We start from the raw sequence: 23,910 nt of genomic DNA on the forward strand, positions 1-23,910 counted from the left end.
CGGCTTGTGTCGTGGGCGGCGCCGGGTCCAGTGGTGGAAGGGGTCTGAGGGCGCTGGCGGTGCAGGGCTGGCGGCTCACGGGGTCCGCTGGTTGGCGCAGCTCCGTTCCACTGGGCGAGTTCACCTGCTTCACTAGCAGGTCAGCAACCTTCTTTATGGCCGGAGAGCAAGTAGTTCAGGCTTCGGTGAGGCAGCAAAGAGGCTATTGTGTAGGTGCCCGTATAACTATTTAAAATACGACCACTTAAAAACGTCAGAACGTTGTAGCTGCAGTAACAGACGGCCAGGCTGTCCCCCGACCTAGTTTCTCAAGGACGGAGCCTTACAGACGCGAAGCAGGTGTGCTCAAACTGTTCCTCGCTCATCAGTCACGTTGCTTTAAGTGCATTTTAAACAAGCCTGACGGCGGAACTGGCTCCGGGCAGGCTCGCTCCTCGCAGCAAGGCCTCCGCCCCGGCGTGGCGCTCAGAGTGGCCCTCGGAGCTGTCCTGAGCGGCCCTCCCCTCCTCCCACGTCCCTCTCCCTGCTGTGACGTGGCCACACCCGTGCCTGCCCAGCCTTCAGACACATCCATCCCTGATCGCACTTCTGAGAGTCCTTAAAAACTGTCTAATGTTTGCTTTTCAAACACTAAACATTCAAGTAATCACTTACTTCACAGTTGAGTGGCAACTCACGGTAAGAATTCTCATGAAATGAAACAAGCCTTGTCGTAACAGGAGAAAGGTTGAGCATGCAGAGCTGAAGTTAAAACTGTGACCAGAGGAGCAAAGAAGATATGTGCTTCATGCTTGGAAAGCAGACAGGTCTTCAGCAGGTGCAGCTTCTCTGCCCACACATCCCAGCCTCACGTTTCTAGTTCCTGGTGCCTGAGGGAGCGCCAGCGCCACAGCGGGGAGGGAGTGTCATGGTGCTTGGCAAGAAAGTCACATGAAATAGGAGCCGCTAAAACAGACCAACAGGGCCTTTGCCAGTCACAGAGCAACCGCCCACCGCGCCCTCTGCCTGCCTGCCTCACGCTGTGCCCCTGCCAGCGGGGAAACGAAGAGGCGGGTGCGGCAGCCCCTTCCCCAGGCCTGCCTGCCTCGCGCTGTGCCCCGTCACGTGCCATGGCGGAGAATGTTGGGAGGGGAGACTTGGGAAGCTTGGGACTTATACTCTAACTGCAAGTTTAGAACCTCTCTGCTCCACTTGTAACTGCTCATCAGCCTCAAGGCGGACTTGGACCACTGGGTACGGCACTGCTGACAAGGCCCCCTGCCCTGGCCGGGCTGCTCGATGGTTAGAGCACCATCCCGTGCACCAGAAGGTTGCGGGTTCAATCCCTGTTCAGCGCACTCACGGGAGGAAAAGCGCCGTTCTCCCCGCCTCCCTCGCGCTCTATAAAGAGGAGGCCTCTGGTTCTTCGCGATGACGCTCTAGCGCTCCGGGACAGCCCCGCCGCTCTTTGGAACTGAGTCACAAAATGACGGCGTTCCAAAGCAGCCCTTTGGCCCAGTCTTTCTTTTAAGACATCATCTCACTGGCAGATTCAACACCTCGAATATTCTTTACTATTTAACAACGTAACAAACATACCTTAAAAGTGTCTTCTATGGTAACAGATGTTTCCGCATAAAAATTATAAAATTTAAGAGTCTAGTTTCTTATTTTCTCTTTGGCAACTACTGTTGCTTGTAGTCTCCACTGTCCCCTTTATTAGAAAAGCCACCTGACAAAGGGCGAGTCGGGGAGCCCGGAGCACCAGGCACCTCCCTTCCCGCCACCGGCCCTGAGGTAGTTGTCCGCCAGTCCTCACGGAGGTACCTGAGGTGTGCGCTGCACCCCGAGCAGTTAGACACACGGTGGGACTGTCACCCAGCCTCCGCGGGCCACACCCCACAGGGCTCTCTTGGGGTACATGACGGTTACAAGTGAGAGGTCCATGGGAGTCCCCGAACATTCCTCCTCATCCCGGTACGGCACTGTGGTCACAGAAGGCTGGTTTTCAAGTTGCAGGTTTTGTTGGTTTTGAAGACTTCAAGATGCGCCAGCATCGTCTGTGTAAACAAAGGAATACAAGATGTGAGGCTCAGCTCGAAAAAGTATTTGCCGTCCGATTTCTACTTCAGAAAACTTAGTTTTTCTTAGGTGCTGAAGACTCAGAAAAGGCCTCCATCTCGGGGGAGCAGTAGCCGTTGTGCAGAAATGGCTGTGGGCTCTGGAAGAGCTGCGGAACCGCCCGTGAACGTGGGTGCTCCTCCCTCAGGGCAGAGGCGGTGTCAGCACGTGATGGCTCCCGCCTGCGCAGATCGGCCAGCAGCGCCAAGATGAGCCCGGCCTCACCCACGCGCAGGGCAGGGCCAGCTGGCTGCGAGAGACCAAGGCCCGGCGGGCCGAAGCTGCAGGGAGAGGCAGGCGGTGGGCGCTGCGGCTCAGGCCCTGCTCCCCCAGCAGGAAGCCCTGCCGCCGCCCCGCTCCGAGGCCCCGGGAGAAAGGCTGGGTGCGCAGCAGCAGCAGAAACCCATGCTCCAGCGAGACCGCCACCCGGGCCGGCCTCTCATCTGCGGCCCTGAAGACACCGCAGGAAGGAGACACTGGCCCCAAGGAAACGCCGCGTAAGACACTTGTCGTTGGTTTTATTTAGTTGCGCGTGTCTCCACTCGCTGCATTCACAACCCACGAGACGGCCAAGCATCTTATCCGAAATGCCCTCACAGTGGGCTCCCCTCCAGCGACCGCACGGTGAGCTCTACGTGCCCTGAACGTGGACACAATCGGGGAGGCCGTGGAAGCCACTCCCCCGCCACGAGCTCCCAGCGCCTCCTGAAGGACAGAAGACCGTCCCTCTCCCACCACCCGCCCTAACCGGGCCGCCCCTCCGTCTGCAAGCAGCCAGCGTGAGGCCTGCCGCGCCTGTTGCCGTTCTCGGACTGAGTGCCGTCTGCATCCATCGTGGATCTTTCTATCTACAACAGACACTCAGCAGTGCTCGGTCCTCGGGGCGTAGGAGGAAATGCAGTATCGCAGGGTGGCTCACACATACCCCGAGGAATGAGTTCACATGTTAAATAAGTCGGCAACTGACACGGTACATGCTTCAGAGCTCCAGAAACTCCTGGTTGGTTATTATGTAGTGTCTAAGCGTGTTTTACTGAGGTTTTCTTATAAAGTAATAAGAAACTCTTATCTGAAAACCCTCCACTCCAATGGAGTTTTCCGGGATGGAGTCGCGCCAGGCACCGAGGGAAGCCTCTGCTTCTGAGAGACCCGGGAAGGTGTCGCCGTCCTAACAAACAGATGCTGAGAAAGAGCAACTCGGGGAACAAGAGCCCCTGGAAACTGGCGATCACACTGTCCAAGTCCCCGGACCCCAGGCCAGAGGTACTTTTGGAACTCTCGCAGAAAGATTTTGAAACATGGAGACAGAAAATGCAAACTAAGACGTTCCAGACGCAGTGGACAGCAGTGTGAATCCAGGAGGGGGCGGAAGACGGGCCCAATCCAGGAAGCCACAGATGGTCCCAGAGGGAGTACGGGGGATGGAGCACGCAGACTCCACACACAGACGTCCTCGTGCAATTCCTCAGCACCTGGCGCCCAGAGCCCTGGGAACGGGGTGGCACACCCTCCTCGACAGGAAACCTGCGCCTACGACAGCGGTCACCCTTGGGTGGTGGTGGGGTGACTGACAAGTGTGTGGGGAGAGGGGTTCCCAACGCTGCTCTGCGTCTGGACCCGGATGGGATACGTGGTGCATTCACTTTGTGAGCATTCACTGCTGACCTCACATGTTCTCTACGTGTTTTTCCAACAACACGCTAATGTGCATGAGCACAAGTGTCTGGAGGGGTCCCTCCGGGCAGGTGGAGTGACACGCATCTCGCACAGCGACTGCCCCGCCCACAAGTCAGCAACCCTGAGGGCGCCCCCAGGAAGCCTAGTACCTGAGGGCCGGAGCTGTTTGGAAGCTTCGATGCCGTTCTCCTCCAGCTTCCTCTTGGCGCAGTCCTGGCACCCGCTCCCTGCGAGGAGACGCTCGTTAGAAAGCTGCTCCTCAGCCCTCCCCGGGCGCCCACCAGCCCGGCCCGGCCAGGGGCGTCCATGGAGCTCCTGCGTTTCCAGGAGGCGGCGGCGCTGGGAGGAAGCTACATAACCAACGTGTCCCTCACGCACGCAGGGCAAGGGGGAGCTGAGCACACGGCCGCTGCCATTCCTGAGCTGCTGTGATTCCTGAACCGCTTTCAGTCCTGCACTGAGCCCACCACTTGCAAGATCCGTGTCTGGGCCGCTGAGCCCAGCGGTAGGGAGGCGGGGGCTGCACATGGACACCCCGCTCCCAGCTGAGCCCCTTCTGACCCACAAACTGCCCAGCGTGCAGGCCAGAGCCCAGCACACCCCAGGCGGCCGCTGGCAGCCGAGCTCAGCCACCTCGTGTCTAGACAGAGGCAGGCAGCGTGGAGCAGCAGAAAGAGCATTTGTATTTCAAACACGTTAAGTCGGACATTTTCTACGAACGCTTAGAACCTCTGCAGTTAAACTTCTGAAGGGGCCGGGTCCATGACCGCGCCTCAGCTGATGCCCTGAGCCTCAGGCCGCGTCCCACTACACTGTGCTCCGGGCAGAGGGGGCGCTGTCGCCCCTTCCCGGTGGCAGGCCTGTCCCGCCCTGCTGTGTCCTCTCAGGCCAGTGTCCCTGTGAGGCCGTGTCTGTGATTTACAGCTCGCGGTAGGAAGACAAGGACCGCGCGGGCAAACCAGGCGGATGACATCCAAGACGCGCCTTACCCAGCGTGGTGCTGTCCACCCGGTCGGCATCTGGAAGAAAGGAAAACGGTCAGAGACCAAGCCATGTGCGCCCCCCAGCTGGGGGCACGGTGAGGATGCTGCCCAGCTTGACCACCGCCGGCCCCAGGCTGGGTAGTGTCCTTCCCTCTCCACCTCCCGGGGAGCGCGGGGGGCACAGCTGTCACTACTTCTGTCATCACCGTGTAAGCTCACGGTCCCCACGCGAGCAGATGTGTCTGAGGCACAGATCGCAAGGCCCCGGTGCGCTCCGGGAGCCGAGCGCATGCAGGTTGGCATCGGCCCTGGTGCCCGGGTGCCTGTGCGTGCGGAGGCGAGAGGTGGCGGGCAGGGGCAGAGGTGGCGAGCACACCGTCCCTCTCCAGAGCCAGCAGAGCCCCGCTCAGGGACACCGGAGGGGGACGGCTCCCCTGCTCAGTCCAGGACCCCATTCCAGCTTCAAAACACCTGCCCAGCCAGGCACATGGCTCATTCGGAGCTCGGCCCACGCCTCTGGTCAGCCGCCGGCCGCACTGGGGACCTGAGCCAACAGGAAGTAGGGCCACGAATGTAGACATCACAGCCGCGGCCGCAGCGCAGCGCCCTGCTCCTCGGGAGGAAACCGACTCTCCAGCGGTCAGCTCGACTCGGGCACAACGGCAACGCCCTCAGGCAGCCCCCTCTGCGGGCTGTTTACGCAAAGGGCTGGTGGGGAAACTCCGGTGCCGCCCCGCCGCCATGGTCTTGGCGTCTCCAGTCCGCACATCACAGCTGGTCCCACCTGCCCCCGTCCCCGTGCTGCGCCCAAGGCCGTGCGGGGTGGGTGCCTGGGTTTCCCGTTACCCTTCGGTGACAGTCGCCGTCACCCCTGACTTAGGAGACTCGAAGCCGGCAGCTGCCCTGTGTGAGCTGACCGATGTGGGCGTCGCTCACGCCTCGGTCACTCCCGGCAGGAGAGCGCCCCCAGGAGAGGGGCCGAGGGCCAGTTAACGAGCTCGGAAAGGCCGATGGGAAACGAAGCCGCCGTCCTGGGCGCACTCTGCCCGTCTGACAGGGCGGTGGGCAGCTCTGCGGACGTGGCCCCTGAAGGGGGGCATCTGCACCTGAGCCGGTGTGCGCGGCTCCACGCACAGCTGTCGGCTACTGTCACCCGGTCCTCCATGACTGAAGTTCAGGGGGACAGTTTGGGGAAATAACTAAAAACTGGTGAATTGAATGGTATGTAAAATAAGAGCTCAAAAAAAGTGTCCATTTTATTTGGGGTGTGTGAATTATATCTAAGAAAAAAGGGAACGCGGGCAGGCCCTGGTCTACGCGGAGCGTGAGGCTGCGTACCTGGGCTCCGCTGCCGGCAGATCTGCGCGGCCAGGTCCTGCACGTACCCCGGGAAGTGGTCGAAGCAGGCGCCGTAGGACACGACCTTGATGCCGTGCAGCAGCATGTCGGCCTGGTGCTTGAAGAAGTGGTCCTCGCTCTCCTTGAGCACCACCATGTAGTGCTCCAGGTCCACCTTGTTGGGCACCGAGTACAGGAAGAGCGCCTGGAAGATCTGGTCGCGCAGGGTCTCCCCGCAGCCCACGAACAGGAAGGACCTGGTGCGGTACAGGCTCTGGAACACCTCCTGGGAGAGAGCGGGGCACGAGCTGCTCGGCGGGCTCAGCGGGGCCCGGCCGCCCACAGCTGCGCTCCTCAGTCACCCGCTCGGCAGCCTCCCCAGGGCCCCTGAGAACAGGCACAGGCAGCACCGTCTCGGGCCCCGGCAACGGCCAGGTCACAGGAACCGAAGTCGGCACAGCCGGCGGCCCACCCTGCCCACCAATTCTGAGCTGAGCGCCCGCTCAATGCAAATTTTCTAAAATCGTGCACAATTTTAAAACACAAAATAAGGACATGACATGTTGCTGTTCACATGCCACACCCTGGAATTAACGTGTCTCAATGGATCAGAGAAAGAACCTTTGGGGGTCAGGAGGCTGGCATCGGGGGGAGAGGGTTTGGGGAGTGAGGGCAGCAGTGCTGAGGACAGTGACGCAGGGGAGTGGGCACAGGGGAAGGAGACTGCACCCAGTCACTCGGGCCTGCAGTGGGGCCCGGGCCCAGTGTGGGATGTGCAGGAGGCGGCCCATCAATGCTTCTCTCTCCTTGATGTTTCTCTCTCCCTCTCCCTTCCTCTCTGAAATCAATAAAAATATATTTAAACGGAAGGAAGGAAGGAAGGAAGGAAGGAAGGAAGGAAGGAAGGAAGGAAGGAAGGAAGGAAGGACAGACGGACAGAGCAGTGGCCAGAGAACAGCATCACAGACCCTGCGGGCCTGCACGTCAATCGGAAGAAACTCCACTGCGTCCCTGAGCAGCGCGCAGGAAGCGGGGGGCGGAGTCAGGATGGACCGCTGTAATGAGCCTCACCGAGCGCCCACTGAGCACCTGTGCGCGTGGCATGCCGGCCAGGCCCTGACCGCACAGGCCCAGCCCCGCAGCCCTGAGGTCCCGAGGGGCAGGAATGCCTGGAGGTCTGGAAACCAGGCTGCGGCCACCCGAGTCCCAGGGCCGTACCATCACTTCCGGGTCTTGCGTGACGTCCTTGTACCCGGATGGGTCCAGGACCATCCCGCAGGGGTCCGTGTAGAGGCCGTGGATGTGGAGGACGCCGTACTTGATGTGCCCGCGTGCCCACTGGAGGACCTGCCAGACATCGGGGCGACAGGGGAAGCTGGTGTCACTGAAAGCGGCGAGAGGGAGACGCCCAAACCGGATCCGGGTCTTCCCAACCGACTTGGGAAGAGTGAGGTGTCTGCACTGACGGTGCCTGTAAAGCCTGGAGCAACTCGGCTGCGTGCGCTAGTCCCCCTGCCCATCGCCTCCGAGAGCGCCCTCCACGCCGCGGTCACGGCCGCCGCGGGACTGACCGGGGCGAGAGAGCGGAGGCCGCGCTCTGTGGCCTGGGCCATTTCAGTGCTGCGGGCCCTGCCGTCCCCGCCCCCCCCCCGAAGGAAGTGGACGGAGAACGACTAGCAACAGCCTCCAGTGACGTCCGGCCAGGGCTCAGGACAAAGGTCCTCAACAGACCACGGCGTGCCCGTTCCAGCTAGGCCGCGGCTTCCTCCGCAGCGGGCACTGCTGACGACCCAGACAGACAGACAGACAGACAGACAGGAACCGCTCTGACCCAGAGCAGAGGGGCAGCCACATCGCCGCCGCCCGCCCTCTCATTTATCCCAGAGACACCCTGACACCGCGAGCAGCCGCCCGGGGGGACCAGGAGGCTGGGGCGCAGCAGGTGGTCTGTCCCGAGGGGCGAGGGCACCGGGAGGCTGGGCAGCACGCGGGGGCGGACAGCCGGTGCCCAGGCCCGTGTGCCCCGCCGCCCGGCTGCCGTCTCGGCCCATCTTGGGGAGAAAGGCTCCCAAAGGGAAGCTCTCGGGTGCGAGCCGTGCTCTCCCCCGACTCAGGCCTGACTGAGCCGCGATCTCTAGCTTCCTGTGCGCGGAGGGGCCCGCCCTTCCCTGGTGAACCAGACAGCACAGCAGCCGTCCTGGCTCACAGCGACACCGGTGAACGTCTGAGCACGCTCCGAAGGACACGGGCGTCCAGACAAGAAGTCGCTGAATGGAGCTACATTCAACCCGCGTGAAAGGAACACAAACACGCCGCGTGCTCCCCCGGCCCGTGGGTGAGGTGTGTGTGTCCTGTGTTTGAGTGGCACTAGCGGCGGCAGATACGGGAAATGGAACCAGGCGTCCCTCGGACGTTTGGTGGTTTGGTTGCAGACCGCCGCAATAACGCAGCGCCGCAATAAAGCGAGTCGTCCTGGACAGGGCTCATGGGGGAGGCAGCCAGTTGATGGGTCTCCCTCATATCAATGTTTCTCTCTCTCCCCCGACCCTCTTGCCTCTCTCTGAAAAATATAAAAATCTTCAGGTGAGGATTAACAAAAAAAGGTCATGCCCTTTGACCCTGAACCTCTTCTAGGGACTTATGCTAAAGAAATAAACAGAGAGGCACGGAAGTACAGGACTGTCATTGCAGCATTATTTATCAGCGTGAAATATGCTATAGTAAGAGAGGAAGGGCAACAATTATACTTTATTTTACAATTATATTGTCCTTCAAAGTCGTGCTTTTAAAAACAGCTTACTGGAGTTCTGCTCAGGATGGCAGAGGAGATAAACACTGCTCGCCTCCTCCCACGGCCACATGTAAATTACAGCCAAGCTCTACAGCCGCGGCCTGGAGAGCCACCTGCAGACTCGCTGAGCCAAGGATACAGAGCAGCCGCCATGGCGAGATCATGCCCCAAAGAAATACGCTCTCAGAGGCAAAAAATTAATTAATTAATTTACAAAATGTAAAAAGCCAATGACAGAAAAATGCTCAGAGTATAATATTCAGGGGGCAGGGGGGATCAGGATAATAATTTTATATATTGCAATCCCAATTTGCGGGGTTTTTAAAGCAAATTAACCGAAATTCACAGCACTAGGCTTGCGTGCTCTGCTTCCCTTAGCGACTTCCCACACCAATGAATGAGTGAGAGGAGACACCCGGGCAGCAGGACGGGAGGCAAAAGACAAGCGCGGCCCGAGACGCTCCGGGGAGGGCGGGCGAAGCCCTGCACGCGAGCTGCCTGCGGAAGGGACGGCGCACAGGCCGGACCAAGCGAGGCCTTGTCACCGTGGAGAGGAGCGAGGGCCTCCACGCCCACGGCAATGCCAGCACTTCCAGCCTTTCCCGCCCGTCACTCCCGCCCACGGCCCCTCAGCCGGCACCTTGGTCTTGTCCTTCAAATCCAGGGACTCCATGGGCCTGTTCTGCTGCTGCCCGAAGATCTCCAGCAGGTTGTCGTAGTTGGTGGTGAGCACCATGGTGCCGCGGTCCATGAGGCTGAGGATGGGCTGCAGCACCTGCGGGTTCTGGAGGTGCTGCTCCAGGCTGTCGAAGATCTCCATCAGGCAGTCCTGGAAGAAGTTGGGCTTGGTGTCGCCCGTCCGCTACAGAAAGGTGGACCTGAGTTACAACAGCATCACCTCTCAGCAGCACGAGCCCACCCAGGCAATCCTCCGGCTGCTAGGGAGGGCGGAGAGGAGGGAGGGGACCCCTGACCTCGCAGTTAATTAAACGCTAGAGGAGGGAAACAGATCATTTACAAACACATGATCCATCAATGGTGCTAAATGCTCTGGGGCAAGTGAAGCCAGAAGAGGCGGGGGCAGCGACTGCTGGGGCACGGGTAGGTGGGCCGCAGGCCCGGGGGGCCTCTCTGATGTGGGGCCTTTGGCAGAGGGGCCTCTGGAGAGAGCATCCCAGCCGAGGGGAGAAAAGCGCAGGCCCTGGGGTAGCAGCACAGGTGGGTCCAAAGGTGAGCAGGGAGCCCCCGCGCAGGAGTGAGGCTGTGTCGGCAGGTGCGGTCAGGTGACCCAGAGCCAGACCACGGGGGTCCTGGGAGACCAAGTACAGAGCCCCCTCTGAGAGCTGCCACAACGGGGTGCTCTTCGTTGGGGTCTAGGAAATGGTGTCTCAATGGCCTCCTCGCTCAGGGGAGTCGGTGTGGCACACGCAGCGGAGGACTCCACAGGACGAGGGTGGCGTGTGGCCCTGGGGTGGCACCAAGGGTGCCGTGGCCAGGTCAGAGCTGCCGCAGTGGAGCCGGCGGGATGGGCGTGGGAGGAGAAGCAAGCAGCTGGCGACAGGAGAGCAAAGGACGCCCGTGAAGGGCTGTGCTGTGGGCCCGGTGAGCGGGTGGGAGCTGGGAGGGTGCACTCCCAGGAAGACCGCCCTCGCCAGCCACCCGCGCAGGGCAGCCGCGGGCAGTGCAGCCGGGCTGTGCCTGCGTGCGGAACCCCTCTGCCCACCCTCTGCCTCTCCATCGCCTTCTGCTTCCACTGTCCCTCAGAATTCACCTCTGTCCTTGCCCTCTGAGCCCGCGGGTGTCAGCTGTCACAAGACTCAGATTATCTCCTATCCCGTGGCTCCGGGTGTAGGGAGCGGCTCTAGGGTCAAGCCTCGGACTGACCTGTGGCAGGGCCACAAGTCCCAGCCTGGAGGGCAGAGCCCTCTTAGCATAATTAAGCTTAACCTTACAGCCCTCCCTACTTCCTTCCTGGGAAGCTAATGGGCTGTGGGAGGTGCAGCAAGTGCTGCCAAAACAAGGTGAAACGCACAGGAACATTGTAACCGTGTTGACCACTTCCCGTGTGTTGCTTTGTGTGCTCTGACTAGAAAATACAGCCTCGGCTTGCAGGCTGGGTCTGTGTCCTCATCCAGGCCCGGGAGATCCACCAAGCCCCAGCTGTATTCTCGTCTGTCTTCTTTAATCCTTCCCCGCCCCTCCTCAGGCTCACCCTTGGCCGTGCTGGCCTGGCACATCTGGGCACTCCCCTTTCTGACCCCCGCCCCGATTCTGAAAACCCTTCCACCGTTCCTGGGGGTCTGCCCTCAGTACGCCCCACACCTCCATCCTCACCACCTTCCCCACCTCAAAACTGGCTCTCTCACTCCCTGACCCAGAGGGCGTGGGTGGCTCTCGGTCACTGTCGCCTCCCCGCTGTTCTTCCTTCAGCTTGTGCCGAGGGATCCTACTGCACCAAGGCCTCGACACGCCTCCATCTCTCCTGCCATGTGCTGGTCCCTCCCACCCATGGCCACCTCCCCAACCTCACCATTACCCTTTCCAGACCTCTGCTTAGCCTCTCCCTCCACCTGCCCCGCTCTCTAGCCCCGGCAGCTCCCAGGCCGTCCAGCCCATGCAGACCTGCAGCCAGGCACCTGCCCCCACTGGCCTGGTCTCTCCCTCCCTCGCCGGCCAGCTTCTCCCAGGCGCAGCTTAGATCCCACAACCACCACAACCACCACCTGCAGGCGCTTCCAGCCCCTCTGCCTGCCCTGCCCTGGCTTCGCTGGAACTAATTCCCTGGCGAACCCCCCCCCTGACTCCCAACGCCCCACCGAGGCCTGCCTGCTCTCAGCCTGCTGAACTCGGCTGGAAGCACAGGCTCTGACAGGCGGCACTGTAACTCTTTTTTACGAAGTTTTCAAAAGTAAAGAGAGAAGAATAAAGCTCACCTCCCGGACTAAACAAGCAGCAGCCCACCTGGCCTCGCCTCAAATGCACGCTCCCCTGGACGGGCCGGTCTGCCCAGCAGCCCTGCCGCCTCTCAGTCCACTGACCCCTCCCCCTTCTGCCCACGACAGGCCCGGCCGCTGGCCCTCAAGGACCAGAGAGGAACCACGCTGGGCTCCCCGGCCAGGCTCTGCCACTGCCGAGCTCTGCGCACAGCACGCTCCGACAGGCAGCAGGAGGGCCACCCGCCCTGGGACCTCGCTGCCCCTCATCACAGAACCCACATTCGGCACAGACACCAATGGGAACGCTCCTCGGACCCTGGGAAAATGGGCGTGGCCACGTGACACTGGCCAGCATGGTGACAACGGAAGGGGTCCATGTGGCTTCCACGGCAGCCCCTCCCACGCGCTGGAGTCACTGGCAGCAGCGTGGACCTGGCGTGGAGCAGGAGCAGCGGCTGCGCGGAGGGTGGCGCAGCAGGAGAGGGGCGAACCCGGGGTCGGGCTGCCTGCAGGTTTCCATGTGAGAAGCCAAGTGTGAGCCCACGGAAGCCCGTGGCTGGGTCCCCGCCACAGCAGCCGGACGTGCTGTAGCTCCCGATGCCCACCTTCTCCTGTGCCGGGCCTCCTCCTCCCCCCCCTGACCCAGTTCCCAGACGTCGGCTGTGCTTCTCCATAAGCACCGGGGTGCCGAGCGGAACCTGCCCTGCCCTGCCGTGTCCGCTTCCAGCGTTGGCGCCTGCGCTGCAGCCAGCCCGTGTGATGGGGACCTGGCCACCCCCACTGCTGCACCGACCCCGACCCCAGGCACCACTCAGCCACCGCCTCCTGCAGCACCCAGTGCTCCTCTCCGCCAGCACGGCCACCTGCAGACCGCCAGCACGGCTCCCACCTGGACGTGCTTCTGGCAACCACTGTCATCGCACGGACGGGCTGGCCAGCCCGGCCCAAAGCGCACCTCAGGCAACCCCCTCCCTGCGAGACAGGAAACCACAAGCTCGAGCCAAGCGCAGCCAGGCGACACCCGGCAGCTCACAGCAGGCTCCCCGGACACGGCTGCTCCAGGGCCCACGCTGCCCCGGCATCGCTGCTCAGAGGCGGGACTGCGGGAAGGAAAGACTGCTGGGTCCCCAGCCGGACGCTTCTGAGGAAGACACACGTAGGCTGGTAGGCTGGTAGGAGCTGAACGTGAGCGCTCCGGACTCCCCACCTGGCCGAACCAAGGTCCCCAGGGCCACCTGAGCAGCACTCACCGGCGACATCTTCCGGATCAGATCGTGGGCAACGACCAGCAGGTCCCGGTCCTTCTGCACTTTCCTGCGGAACTGGGCCGCGTCCCCGGGGTGCAGCACGTCCAGCTGCTCTGCGGTCTCGATGACGGCCTCCAGGCAGCTCCGCCAGGAGCACAGCGCGGGGATCCCGGGGGCCGCGGCCGCACTGACGCCCGTGCCGATGACCAGGAGCAGTTCCTGCGGCTGTTTCTGGATGAGGCTTTTCAAAAACTTTCTGCTTAACAACCGGAGGGAGAGAAGGAAAGTCAGCGTGAAAGGACCGCCCCGAACAGAAGCCGCGCATTTGGGGAGATCGGCAAGGTGCTTGGTCCTGTCGGCCTGGGCTGCGCTCTGGCACACGCACAGCACACACGTGTGCACACATGCACACACGCACATGCACATTTCCCCATCTCCGCTGCTGCAACAGGAGGCATTGTTTCCTGTCTGTCTGTCATACATGGTCTCTCCTTATTCCACAGGGGACTTGAGGACAGCAGTATGTTGTTCATCGAGTCCCGGGGTTAAGCGCCCATGTAAGTGACGTGTGTCTCTCCACAAAAAGCACGGCCCTTTTAATTCTCGGAAGCCGCAGAGCGCGCAAACAATGATGACGAGATGATGCCTGCTCCCGTGCAGACAGAATTCCTGGCAAATGCTGGGCTCCTGCCACCATCATACCCGCGCATTGCAAGAGCAGCGCTCCGACCTGGCGCCCCTTTAACAGGCAAACCTGGGTCTACGGGCAGACGGCTCCCCTGCGGCCACAGCCCGTCTGAGGGGACCCCTGACCCCTGCTCTCCTGGGAGACCAGGTCCTGGTCACGTCCTGGGGCATTTCTGCCGCTGGAGCGGAGGCTTACACAGCCCTGCGGCTCCGTCCGACCCGCTCCTCGCCTGTCGGTGCCAGAGCCACACCTGCACAGGCGGTCGCTGCACTTACCTTGACTTCTGTTCACTTCTGTGTGTCGTCTTCTCCAGCGAATCCATCTGGGAGCCCTGAAGAGAGGTCAGTCAGAGCGGCTTCCGTCTCCCAGACGGACGATCGGTGATGAGGGCCCTGAAGAGGGAGGCGGGAATGGAGTCAGGTCCTGGGCGTTCGCTTACACTGGGCCCCTGGGCAGCGTCTCCTGCGCCCCATCCCTAACCCGGCTGCCGGCTCAGGCCGCGCCAAGGCTCGGACGCAGGTTCTCCGGCCTCTGCACTGGCCGGGCAACGCAGGGCGGGCGCTGCCGCGCCTCGTGCCGGGTCCTCACGCTGCCCCTCAGGCCTGGTTCCCGAAGAGCTTCCAGCAGGAAGGACGGGGGCGGGGAGGGGGGGGCGGGATGCAGCGCAGTGCAGGGCTGGGTGCTCGCCGGCACCGAGACCGCGTTGGCCGGGGCTCGTGACCTTCTCAGCAGGTTCCGGGTGCCAGGCCTCCCCGTGCCGCACTGACATCCGGTCCAAAGACGTCAGCGCAGTCAGAGGGCAAGCCCTGGCCGGATGGCTCGGTTGGTTGGAGCGCCATCCCGTACACCAAAGGGTTGCGGGTTCAATTCCCGGACAGGGCACATACGTACCTAGGCTGCGAATTTGATCTCCGGACCGGGCGCATAAGGGAGGCAACCAATCAATGTTTCTCTCTCACATCAATGTCTGTCTGTCTGTCACTCTTTCTCTCCCTTCCGCACACTGAAGTCAATAAACGTATCCTCGGGTGAGGATAAAAAAAAGGTCGACGGTCAATTCTCCACTTACACAAAACAAGACCTAACCAGCTAGGTCTCCACTGCCAAACTATCTCCACATTCGATCGTTTTCCCAGAATCCCATTCTTCCCCCCGCCCCCAATTCCAGAACTATTTACTGGAAACAAGAAAATATATAGAAAAGTAACATCTAAAAAAACCATGATCCCACCACGAGCAACAGCTGTCACTACTGTCCATGTTCCCTCCACACGTTGCACTTTAAATTGCATGCTCATTTGAGACCACAGTTCACATCCCCCTCGTTTCATGCATTAGAATCACAGCATTTCCTGCATGTTATGGGCATGATTCATAAGTGTTAAGTGTAAGGCCACATCCCTGGAATCCTACCTCCGACATGCCATCATTTCCCTTATCTCTATCCCCAGCCCTAACCCCGCATACAGGCCGCTGCCCGACACTCTAACACCACCCTGTGCACGAGTGTCTCCCATCTTGGGAAGGGATGTGTCAGGGGAGTTTCTGAGGAGCAGGGTGCCGAGTCACAGAACGTGCGTCTGTGAAACACGTCAGCTCGCGCCGCCAAACTGCTTTCCAGACGGCGGAGAGCGGGGTCTGTAAGCGCCTCTTTGCAGTACCCTAACCAGCACGGGGGGCGGGGGGGCGGGGAGGGGGGGCGCACCGTTTTTAGATGTGTCATCTTTTTCCCTCAATTAGAATCAGGTCACCTAAAATAATCTTCCAAGATCGGTTTCTAAGACATGACACTCCAGAGCACACAGAGCACACGGAGCCTACAATGTCCCCTGAAGGTGCCGGCACTCTGCCCCGAGGTGCTGCCCCAGGGCAATGAGCGGAGCCTCCCCCAGAGGCGTCTGCGGCTTTCTCCAAGTGTGAGGAACCCTGTTCCTCCGCGATGAAAGGGCTCACTGACGCCGGCCGCTGTGCGGGTGCCCTAGCCACCCCTCCCACCGGAGTTCCCATCTGAGCCACCCAAGGTCAGATGGGTGTGGGCTACTAGCAAGGACAAGAACAGGTACTGCGGCTCTCCACTCGAGGAGCGCTGTGGGCCGGCCCTGCGCTCAATGGCTGACCTCACTCCTCGCCAGTCCTCCGTTAACAGGATGAAATAAAATTCTACTAACGACCGAGTTGTGAAAGCTCAAGGTTATGAACGGAGCTCAGGGCGTTCAAACTGCTGAGTCAAAGAGCTCAGACTGTGACCTGTCCGTGAGCCGCACCCTCCCCTTGGCCTCCCCCACACACACACTTCCTTCACTTACCTCCAATGCAGGACAGAACTCAAAGAATCATTCCTATTCAACCCTCTTTGTAAAATTAAATTAATTGGGGCAACATTGGTTAATAACATTACACATGAATTTCAGGTTTACAACTTCATAACACAACGAGTCTCCTATCTGCCTACTCGGGGACTTCTGTGAGGATCAAACTGGATGAGGCTGAGAAAACCTCAGACCTCTGGTTACAGTGTAGCGTTTCCACCTGAAGCTCCTCGTTGCTAGGGAGAGGAAGCCAGGTGTTGCTACTTGACGTCATTACCCAGATGGCTGGACACTTAGCACGTCAGCCTTTTATAGAGAGAAGATAGATACCTGTATCCTCTATGCGTGTTGGGTTTGAAAAGTTAATATCGGACGCTTATCAGTGGACCTGCCCAACTGCCCCCTCACCTCTGCCCCCCAAGTAACCCACATCCACAGCACTTTGAAACAGGTGGCCCGTCCACCTACAGGAAGCAGTCTTTTCTCTCGGCCTTCTCCACACACGTTAGATGATTTTTTAAACAGTCACTAGGCAACCAAAGACTTAGGAAATGCCCACCACTGTTTCTGTGGCGCCCTGGCCGGTGTGGCCACATGGTTAGAGCGCTGGCCCGCACACCACGGGGGCTCAGGTTCGATTCCGGTCAAGGGCACGGACCTGGGCTGCAGGTTTGATCCCCGGCCCCAGCTGGGGCACATGCAGGAGGCAACCAGTCGATGTGTCTCTCTCACATCAATGTTTCTTTCTCCCCGCCACACACACACACCCTTCCCCTCTCTCTCTCTTAAAAAATAAAAAAATTTTTTAAATGGTTTTGGATTTGACTCTCGGTCAGAGCACATACTTAGGTTGTGGATTCGATCCAGAGTCAGGGTATGTATGGGAGGCAACCACTAGCTGTTTCTCTCTCACATCAATGTTTCTCTCTCTCCTCCCTCCCCTCTCTAAAATCAGTGTGTGTGTGTGTATATATATATATATATATATATATATATATACACACACACACACACACACACATATCTTCAGATGATTGATTTAAAAAATAATGTCTCTAATTCTTTTAATTATTGTTCAACTACTTTTGATTCTCCATAAAGTCATGGTTATAGTGACACACTGGAAAACTGAACATTGACTTAACATCTGCCAAAAGGTGCGAACCATTTAAACTTTTACGGGCTGGACTTCACTCCGCATGAAGTGATTCCGAGTTTCCCCAAAGAACAAGTTCTCGCGCTGACAACTGAGCCCCAGCGGGCGAGCTTCCCCGGCCTCTTCTGGGGCCCGAGGCTGGAGCGGCTCAGCTTCACAGACCCTCCCCGCCCCGCACTGACGTCACCCGGAAGGCTCCAGGGGGCCACCTTGGAAGCACCAATTATCCCGCAGCTCCGCTCCCAAACTGCAGTGAGGCCGGCTCAGCTGCCCATATTTAGGCATTAAGTTCGCCGACCAGGACCTCTGAAGGCATTACCTCATTTCCTGTTCTCCCAGCAGCACAATGGCCAGACCCTAGAAAGCATCCAAACCGCTCCTGGTTTGCAAACCAAGGCCAAGCAGGAGACGCCCACAGCACCGGGCCCGGACCCCACAAGTTCTGGAAGCACAGCGAGCCCGCGTGCCCCCATCCAGCCCTTCTCGGCCGGCGGATTCCAGATAACGGTAACAAAAGCCTCCAGAGACTTTCAGAAGCTGCATCTTTTGGTTTCCTTGGTGATTCCGTTGTCACCACAGCTTGCAGGGCCAGAGCCAAGTCATCATAGCAACCCACTCTCCCCAAGGCCCCAGCGGCCCCTTCTGGCAGCACCGGCGGCCCCGGCACAGATCCGCGCGAGCAGCTCCTGCCCGGGTCACCTAAGCCCAAGTAAGTCTTAAGGACGCTTTCTGCGTCACTGGTGAGATTGAGAGTATTTTATGAATTAGCTTCCGAGTAGCCAGAGATCGCCTTATTCTCTGAATTCCCAGCATCCAGCACTAAATAAATGCTCATCTAACTGAGTCCCGAAGCATAAGGGAGTCAACTACGAACACCAGACTTGTCATTTACAGCTGGCAAAACAAAGCCCCGCCCTCCCCTCCCTAACCCAATGGCTAGACTGAAAGACCCCACCCCCTCACACGTACCTCCTGGAAACCACACCCTGGTACAGGCCCTCACCCAGACTCTAGGCTCCGTCATGTGACTGCTTTGGCCAATGGGACATCAGCAAGGAAGCAAGAGTTTGCTAAGTGCTTTGCCCAGGTGTCAGCTTGGGCTCTGAAGGGCCGTGGGTTCGATTCCCAATCACGGGCACAGGCCTGGACTGCAGGTTTGTCCCAGGCCTGGTCAGAGCGCATGCAGGAGGCAACCAACCACTGTGTCTCTCTCACCAATGTTCCTCCCTCCCTCCCTCCCTTTCACTCTCTCTAAAAATGGAGACAGATCCTCGGGTGAGGATTAACACCACCACCACCACAAGGAGTTTGATAAGCTCTGAGGCCAGCGCCCGCACTAGGGAACTCTGCCCTCCGGGGAGGGGGAGCCAGGGTGAGCCCGGCACCAGAGCTGACAGCCCCGCCCGCCTGCCCCGCCCGCCCCTCCGGGGACAGAGCCCTGCAACCAGCCATGCCCTGACCCAGAGCCCGCGGGGGTCGGACGCACTCACCACCCCGCTCCACAGCCCTGAGGACTGGAAGGATGAGAAAGGAAGACAAGAGTGTCAAGAACACGCTAGTGACCACATGAGAAAGACGTGCTGCTGTTAGTACACTGTGCTGCTCACAGCAGACCCCACACTGGAGGTGCCAGTTTTAAGTGTGATCCATGTAACCGGTGTCCTTCCTAAGGACGGGAATGTCCTTAAAGGGGCCACACCCATCAACTGTCCTCGGACCACCTGGCAGGTCGGGAAGCCTGGAGCCATGGAGCAGGCACTTCCCAGCACCCCCACACGATGACGCTGACGCTGCAGGTCCTTCACACCACGCCCCATTCCTCGGGCTGGATTCCCACAAACTGCCCTTCCCAAGGCGATCTGGTTCCCGCGGAGACTTGGGAGGGGCCCCAGAAGCAGCAATCACTGACAAGCACGCTTTCACCCCCAGTGCCACCGTGACGCAGCTATGGCTTCAGGGGGTTGGATTAGCATGACTAGCTGCACCTGCGCTGGGAACAGGTGCAAACGGACCAAGAGGAAGCTTCCAGAACAGCCAGGGACGGCAACATCTCCACGGAAGCAGCGCGGCCCGCGGAGGAAAGAACACAGGTCTGGGGTCAAGGACACCCCGCCGCTTCCCAGCAGGGAGACCTCTCTGAACCTGTTTCCAAATCTGTCAAATGGGAAGTCCGCTGCGCACATCACTGACGCGTGTGGGGCAGACGTAGCGCTGAATCTAAATGTCCACCTGCCGCTCCGGCCCGCCTCGGCCGCCAGCTCCACTCCTCCGGGCGCCACCAGAACTGCTATTAATTCACCCGCTTGCGGGGGGAGAGGGGGAGCAAGAGGATATAGGGGGAGTAAATGGCGATGGAAAAAAATAATTTAAAAAAAATTAACCACAGTTCTGGTAAAACGTAGCTCTCCTTCAATTTACAGAAACACAAAACCTTAATGTGAACACATGCTACTAAACTGGTCACTTGTATTGAGCCAATGAATTACGATGGGGAGGGAGGCTGTTCATTTTGTAATAATCAAAACGTGCTCACTTGCTTCTGGAAACCAGTGCCTCCAGAGTTGCTTGGGCATAAATGCTCACACCAAGAAAATAACAAAATTATGAATAAAAAATGTAAAGGCCACAGTTTAGTTCAAAAAACAACATTAATTATGGCCCGTGGCGCCCTCACTGGGGTGAAGGGAAAGTACTGAGCATTTTACACGCCTCGCCTCATCCAGCCGCCCTCTCCGTGACCCGAGGAGTGGCCTCTGTCATTTCCGCCGCTCACCTGGCTGGGGCCACGCAGCCCTCGCAGAGGCCAACCACCGCGGGAACCCGTCACGCACGTTTTCTCCGAATGCCGGTGCCGCTCAGACCGGCACAAAGACGTGGCGTTTGGCTAGGAACCCTGCCAAGCGGTCAATCATTAACTGCTTTACAGTCTGTCCATCAGCTCTGACGCGCTGCACAATTCAAACAGACGGTTCCTGAGCGATAAGCCAACGATGGTCAAACACACCAATTCAGAGGCCGGCTCTCATCCATCCCCCGGGAAACCAGCGATGCTCTAGATTCTAGAAAGTAAACCTCCGACTCAACTTAAAGGGACAGAGTCCTGGAGCCGGAGGGGTCCTCGAGGTGATGCGACGCCACATGCCCTCATTTAATAGAGGGAACGCTGAGACTCAGAGGCAGTGACTTGGTCAAGGTCCCCCAGGAATTAGGGCCCCTCGCTCCCGTTCCGCCACTTGCCACTCTGCTGGGCACTCATCCCTAGTCCACTGCGCCTCCAACCCTCACCCACGGCCCCACCGTCCGCGTTACCACCAAGCCGCCCCGCAGTTCTGGGAGCACGCCGCAGCCTGGCTGAGTGCAGTTCCACCCGCTGCCGATCCCATTCATTCTCCAAACCTGAGCGCAGCCCGTGGGAGATGTCGAGGTCGAGGCGTCGGACAGTTTTCCGTTTGCTCTTTGCGTTTGCCACGCGCCTCAGGGAACAACTAAGGGGCCGGGCGGGGGCAATGCCACTCGGGGCTGCTGGCTCCTGGCCAGCCCCTCGGCTCCTGGGGGCAGGAAGTGGGAGCTCCTTGAAAGAGCCCAGCCTTAAGTTCAACGACCCGGACACCCCTCGTCCTCCCATCGGACCTGTTTCCTTTAAGTGAACAAAAGGAACAGTATCTGTCCCTCCCAGGACGGTTGGAGACACGAAGAGATGACATTTAAAGGAACAAGCCGAGAGCAGCCTGCTTCCCACCAAGCCCTTTGCATTTGAAAATTCCGTTCCCCAACCACGCTAGTCACATTTTACCCGCGTGAAAGCCACGCGGAGCGCAGACCCGGCCCTGCATCAGCTCAGTCTCCCGTGAGCACCTCCCGTGAGCATCCTGCTCTCCCCCTCCCTCACCGAGTCGACTGCAACATCGTCCTGTGGGTCTGTCTTCCTGAGTCTCCCTGCCCCACACCCCCTGCCACTGCTCCCGGCCCCCAGCTGTCCTTCAGCGCTCTGGTCCCACTGCCTCCGGAGTGACGTTTCAGACGCGACGAGCTGCAGGTCAGCCCTCCCAGGGCTTTCCAAATTGCCCTCAGAGCCCTCAGGACCCTGCCCCGCGATGCCTGCCCCTCTGGTGTGGGTGCTGGGCCCCCTAAGACACCCGACGGTCACCCTGGGGCGGCCCTGGGGGACCACCTGCCCTTTGGCATAAAGACAACTGGGGGAAAGCTCCCGTGGCAATGCCCAGAACTCGCGGGCTCAGGCAGGAGAGAGCGCACCCTCTCGGCGTCTGGACTTGACGCTTAGCTGTGCCTTGAAGCCCAGGCCCCCACTGCCTCCGCCCTGCCCAGGTCACTGCCGCCTCTCACGTGGCCTGGCTCCCTCCAACCGCTCTCCTGCACCCAGCCGTGGTTGTCCAGAAACACAACACCGCCCCAGCCTACGTGGCTCAGTGGATCGAGGGCTGGCCTGTGGACTGAGGGTCCCGGGTTCATTTCCAGCCAAGGGCACGTAACTCGGTTGCAGGCTCGATCGCCGGCCCAGGTTGGGGTGCGTCCAGGAGGCAACTAATGGATGTGTCTCTCTCACACCGATGTCTCTCTGTCTCTCCCCCTCCCTTCCTGGATCTCTAAAAATCAACGGAAAAATATCCTCGGGTGAGGATTAACAACAACACGAAAACCATCTTCACTCCCCTCCTACACCCTCCTCCTCCGGGCCTCCAGAAGGTTCCATGATCTGGTCTTGACTCCCTGGCCCACCTCACACCCTGCACTCGGCCAGACTTCCCAGTTTCTGTAGTCTCTCGGCGGGACACCTCCCTCACCCCCTCCACCCACCAGCTCCTCTCCCTGCGCGCTGAGGGGAATGTCACTGGCTCAGGGGGTGGTAGAAGCCACAATTCAAGAAAGGGCCACGGGCATGGGGACCTCAGGAACCAAGCTGCCCCCCCCCCCCTTTAAAAGCCCCTCTAGCCGAAACCGGTTTGGCTCAGTGGATAGAGCGTCGGCCTGCTGACTGAAGGGTCCCAGGTTCGATTCCGGTCCAGGGCATGTACCTTGGTTGCGGGCACATCCCCAGTAGGGGGTGTGCAAGAGGCAGCTGATCGATGTTTCTCTCTCATTGATGTTTCTGGCTCTCTATCCCTCTCTCTTCCTCTCTGTAAAAAAATCAATAAAATATATTTTTTTAAAAAATAAATAAATAAATAAAAGCCCCTCTAATTCCACCCAGAGAACCTTTTTCCTTCCGGGAGACCACACCGCTCCAGCCACTCACCCCAGGATGGCTCAAGGCTCCAAACACACCTCTTGGTTTCCAAACCTGGCTGCTCTGTGGCCGCCTCCCGGCCGTGCCTGCTGTCCCCTTTGCCTGGAATGGCCCTGGCCCACTCCTCACCCGCATCCTGCAGGCACCAGCTCACCCCTACCTGTCACTTCCTCCCCCTGCCCCCAGCCCTCCTGAACAGCCTTCTGAGAACCGACCCCTCCCCGCTGAGTTCAAGGCGCTGCACTGTCATCACCATATAAAACTACCTACTTGCTTCCCTCCCCCTCCCCCCCCCCCCCCAAAGAGGCCCTGAGCAGGGACTGAGCTGCCTCTAAGTCCAGTGCCAATTCCTGGGAACTGGCGGCCTTCACAACAATGTTGGCTCCAGGAGTGAAAAAGTGAAGGCAACCTCCGGGCATCCTCACTCGCCTGAGCCCCTCACCTGCTCCCTCCTCCTCCTCCTCCGCGGCAGCTCCGACTACACTCCTCCAGCCCAGCAGCATTAAAAGTTAAACACCGGCCGCTCTGGCCTCCTTGCAACAGTAAACACGGATGCAAATGCGGGCGCTGAGAGCCCAGCCCCTGCGGGGTAACAAAGGGTCATCGGGTGACCTATTAACGCCTCCTCCTTTATTTTATCACCAAGAACTCACAAAGCCCGGAGCACTGGACAGACGCCCCCGGTCCGTGGGCCTCGGGCCTGAGAAACCCGCCCTGTGACCGACGGGGCGGAGAGGGAGCCCAGCGGGCCGGAACCTGGGGCGGGTGGTGGAGGGGGCGGGGGAGAGGCCGAGGGTGGGCAGGGCCGGGACCGGGCGCTCTGGGGGGACGGCACCGAGGCCCCCCGCGGCCCAGGGGGGTTCTGAGGAGGCCTGGGGCGGGACGGGGAAACCTGGGGCTGTCTCGGGGTCCTGAGCGCATCCTTGGGGGGTTCCTGGAACCGAGGGTCCTGGGGGACCTCGGGCCCTGAGGTGGGAGGTCGTCTCGGGAAAAGCCTTAAGGGTTTGGGGTGCGGAGAGTCCTGAGAGTGGCGGGGCCGGAGCGGCCGGGGACCCCGGCAGGCCAGGAAGCCGGGCGGACCCCGCGGAGGCTCGGGGGCTGGGTTCCCCGAGGGGAGGGGGAGCGGGCTGTTGGGAACCGAGGTCCGCCGGGGTCGTGGAGGTGGCCGGGGGCCCCGGGAGTGTCAGGGGGCCCGACGGGCTCCCCGCCCGCCGCTCACCTGCGGCGCCGCCCGGACGCTGGTCGGAGCTCGCGCCCTCGCCGCCGCCTCCGGCTCAGCGGTCCCGGTCTCCGCGGTCCCGGCCGCACGCCTGGCGCTGGGCGGGGCCGCGGGGGCGGCTGCGCGGTGGGGGCTGCGCGCGCACCCGGGAGACAGCGGAGCGGACGCCGCGCCGCCCTCGGCTGCGACTCCCACGGTGCCGGCCCCGGCGCCGCCGCAAA

The 23,910-nt window shown here is 60.2% G+C and overlaps 1 protein-coding gene across 11 annotated transcripts; it reads right to left on the reverse strand.

The window, feature by feature from the left end:
* Nucleotides 1-547: 547 nt before the first annotated feature.
* On the reverse strand, nt 548-23,910 carry FAM118A (family with sequence similarity 118 member A). 11 transcript variants are annotated; one of them, XM_079774937.1, is made up of 9 exons: nt 23,690-23,907; nt 14,036-14,152; nt 13,076-13,331; nt 9,530-9,751; nt 7,317-7,445; nt 6,146-6,384; nt 4,767-4,796; nt 3,927-4,004; nt 548-2,039 (listed from the first exon to the last, which is right to left on the reverse strand). In XM_079774937.1, exons 2-9 carry the CDS (start codon nt 14,080-14,082, stop codon nt 1,988-1,990), a joined length of 1,053 nt encoding a protein of 350 aa, XP_079631063.1. In that variant the 5' UTR covers nt 14,083-14,152; nt 23,690-23,907; the 3' UTR covers nt 548-1,987. The 11 variants fall into 11 exon arrangements, 10 of the variants coding, with proteins under 10 accessions (XP_079631063.1, XP_079631070.1, XP_079631062.1 ...); XM_079774944.1 differs by having other exon boundaries at nt 549-2,039; nt 6,099-6,384; XM_079774936.1 differs by having other exon boundaries at nt 549-2,039; nt 6,099-6,384; nt 13,076-13,328; nt 23,690-23,905.

The sequence above is a fragment of the Cnephaeus nilssonii genome (assembly GCF_951640355.1).
Source record: "Cnephaeus nilssonii genome assembly, chromosome: 6".
Taxonomy (NCBI): Eukaryota; Metazoa; Chordata; class Mammalia; order Chiroptera; family Vespertilionidae; genus Cnephaeus; species Cnephaeus nilssonii.

Bases quoted from the DNA above. Each gene is read 5' to 3' on its own strand.
- FAM118A (XM_079774935.1), bottom strand. From the start codon at position 14,082: ATGGATTCGCTGGAGAAGACGACACACAGAAGTGAACAGAAGTCAAG. The intron at 9,752-13,075 runs GTGAGTGCTGCT...ACCTTTCTGTAG, and splicing joins TGATCCGGAAGATGTCGCCG to CGGACGGGCGACACCAAGCC. The intron at 6,385-7,316 runs GTACGGCCCTGG...GCTCTCTCCCAG, and splicing joins CGCAAGACCCGGAAGTGATG to GAGGTGTTCCAGAGCCTGTA.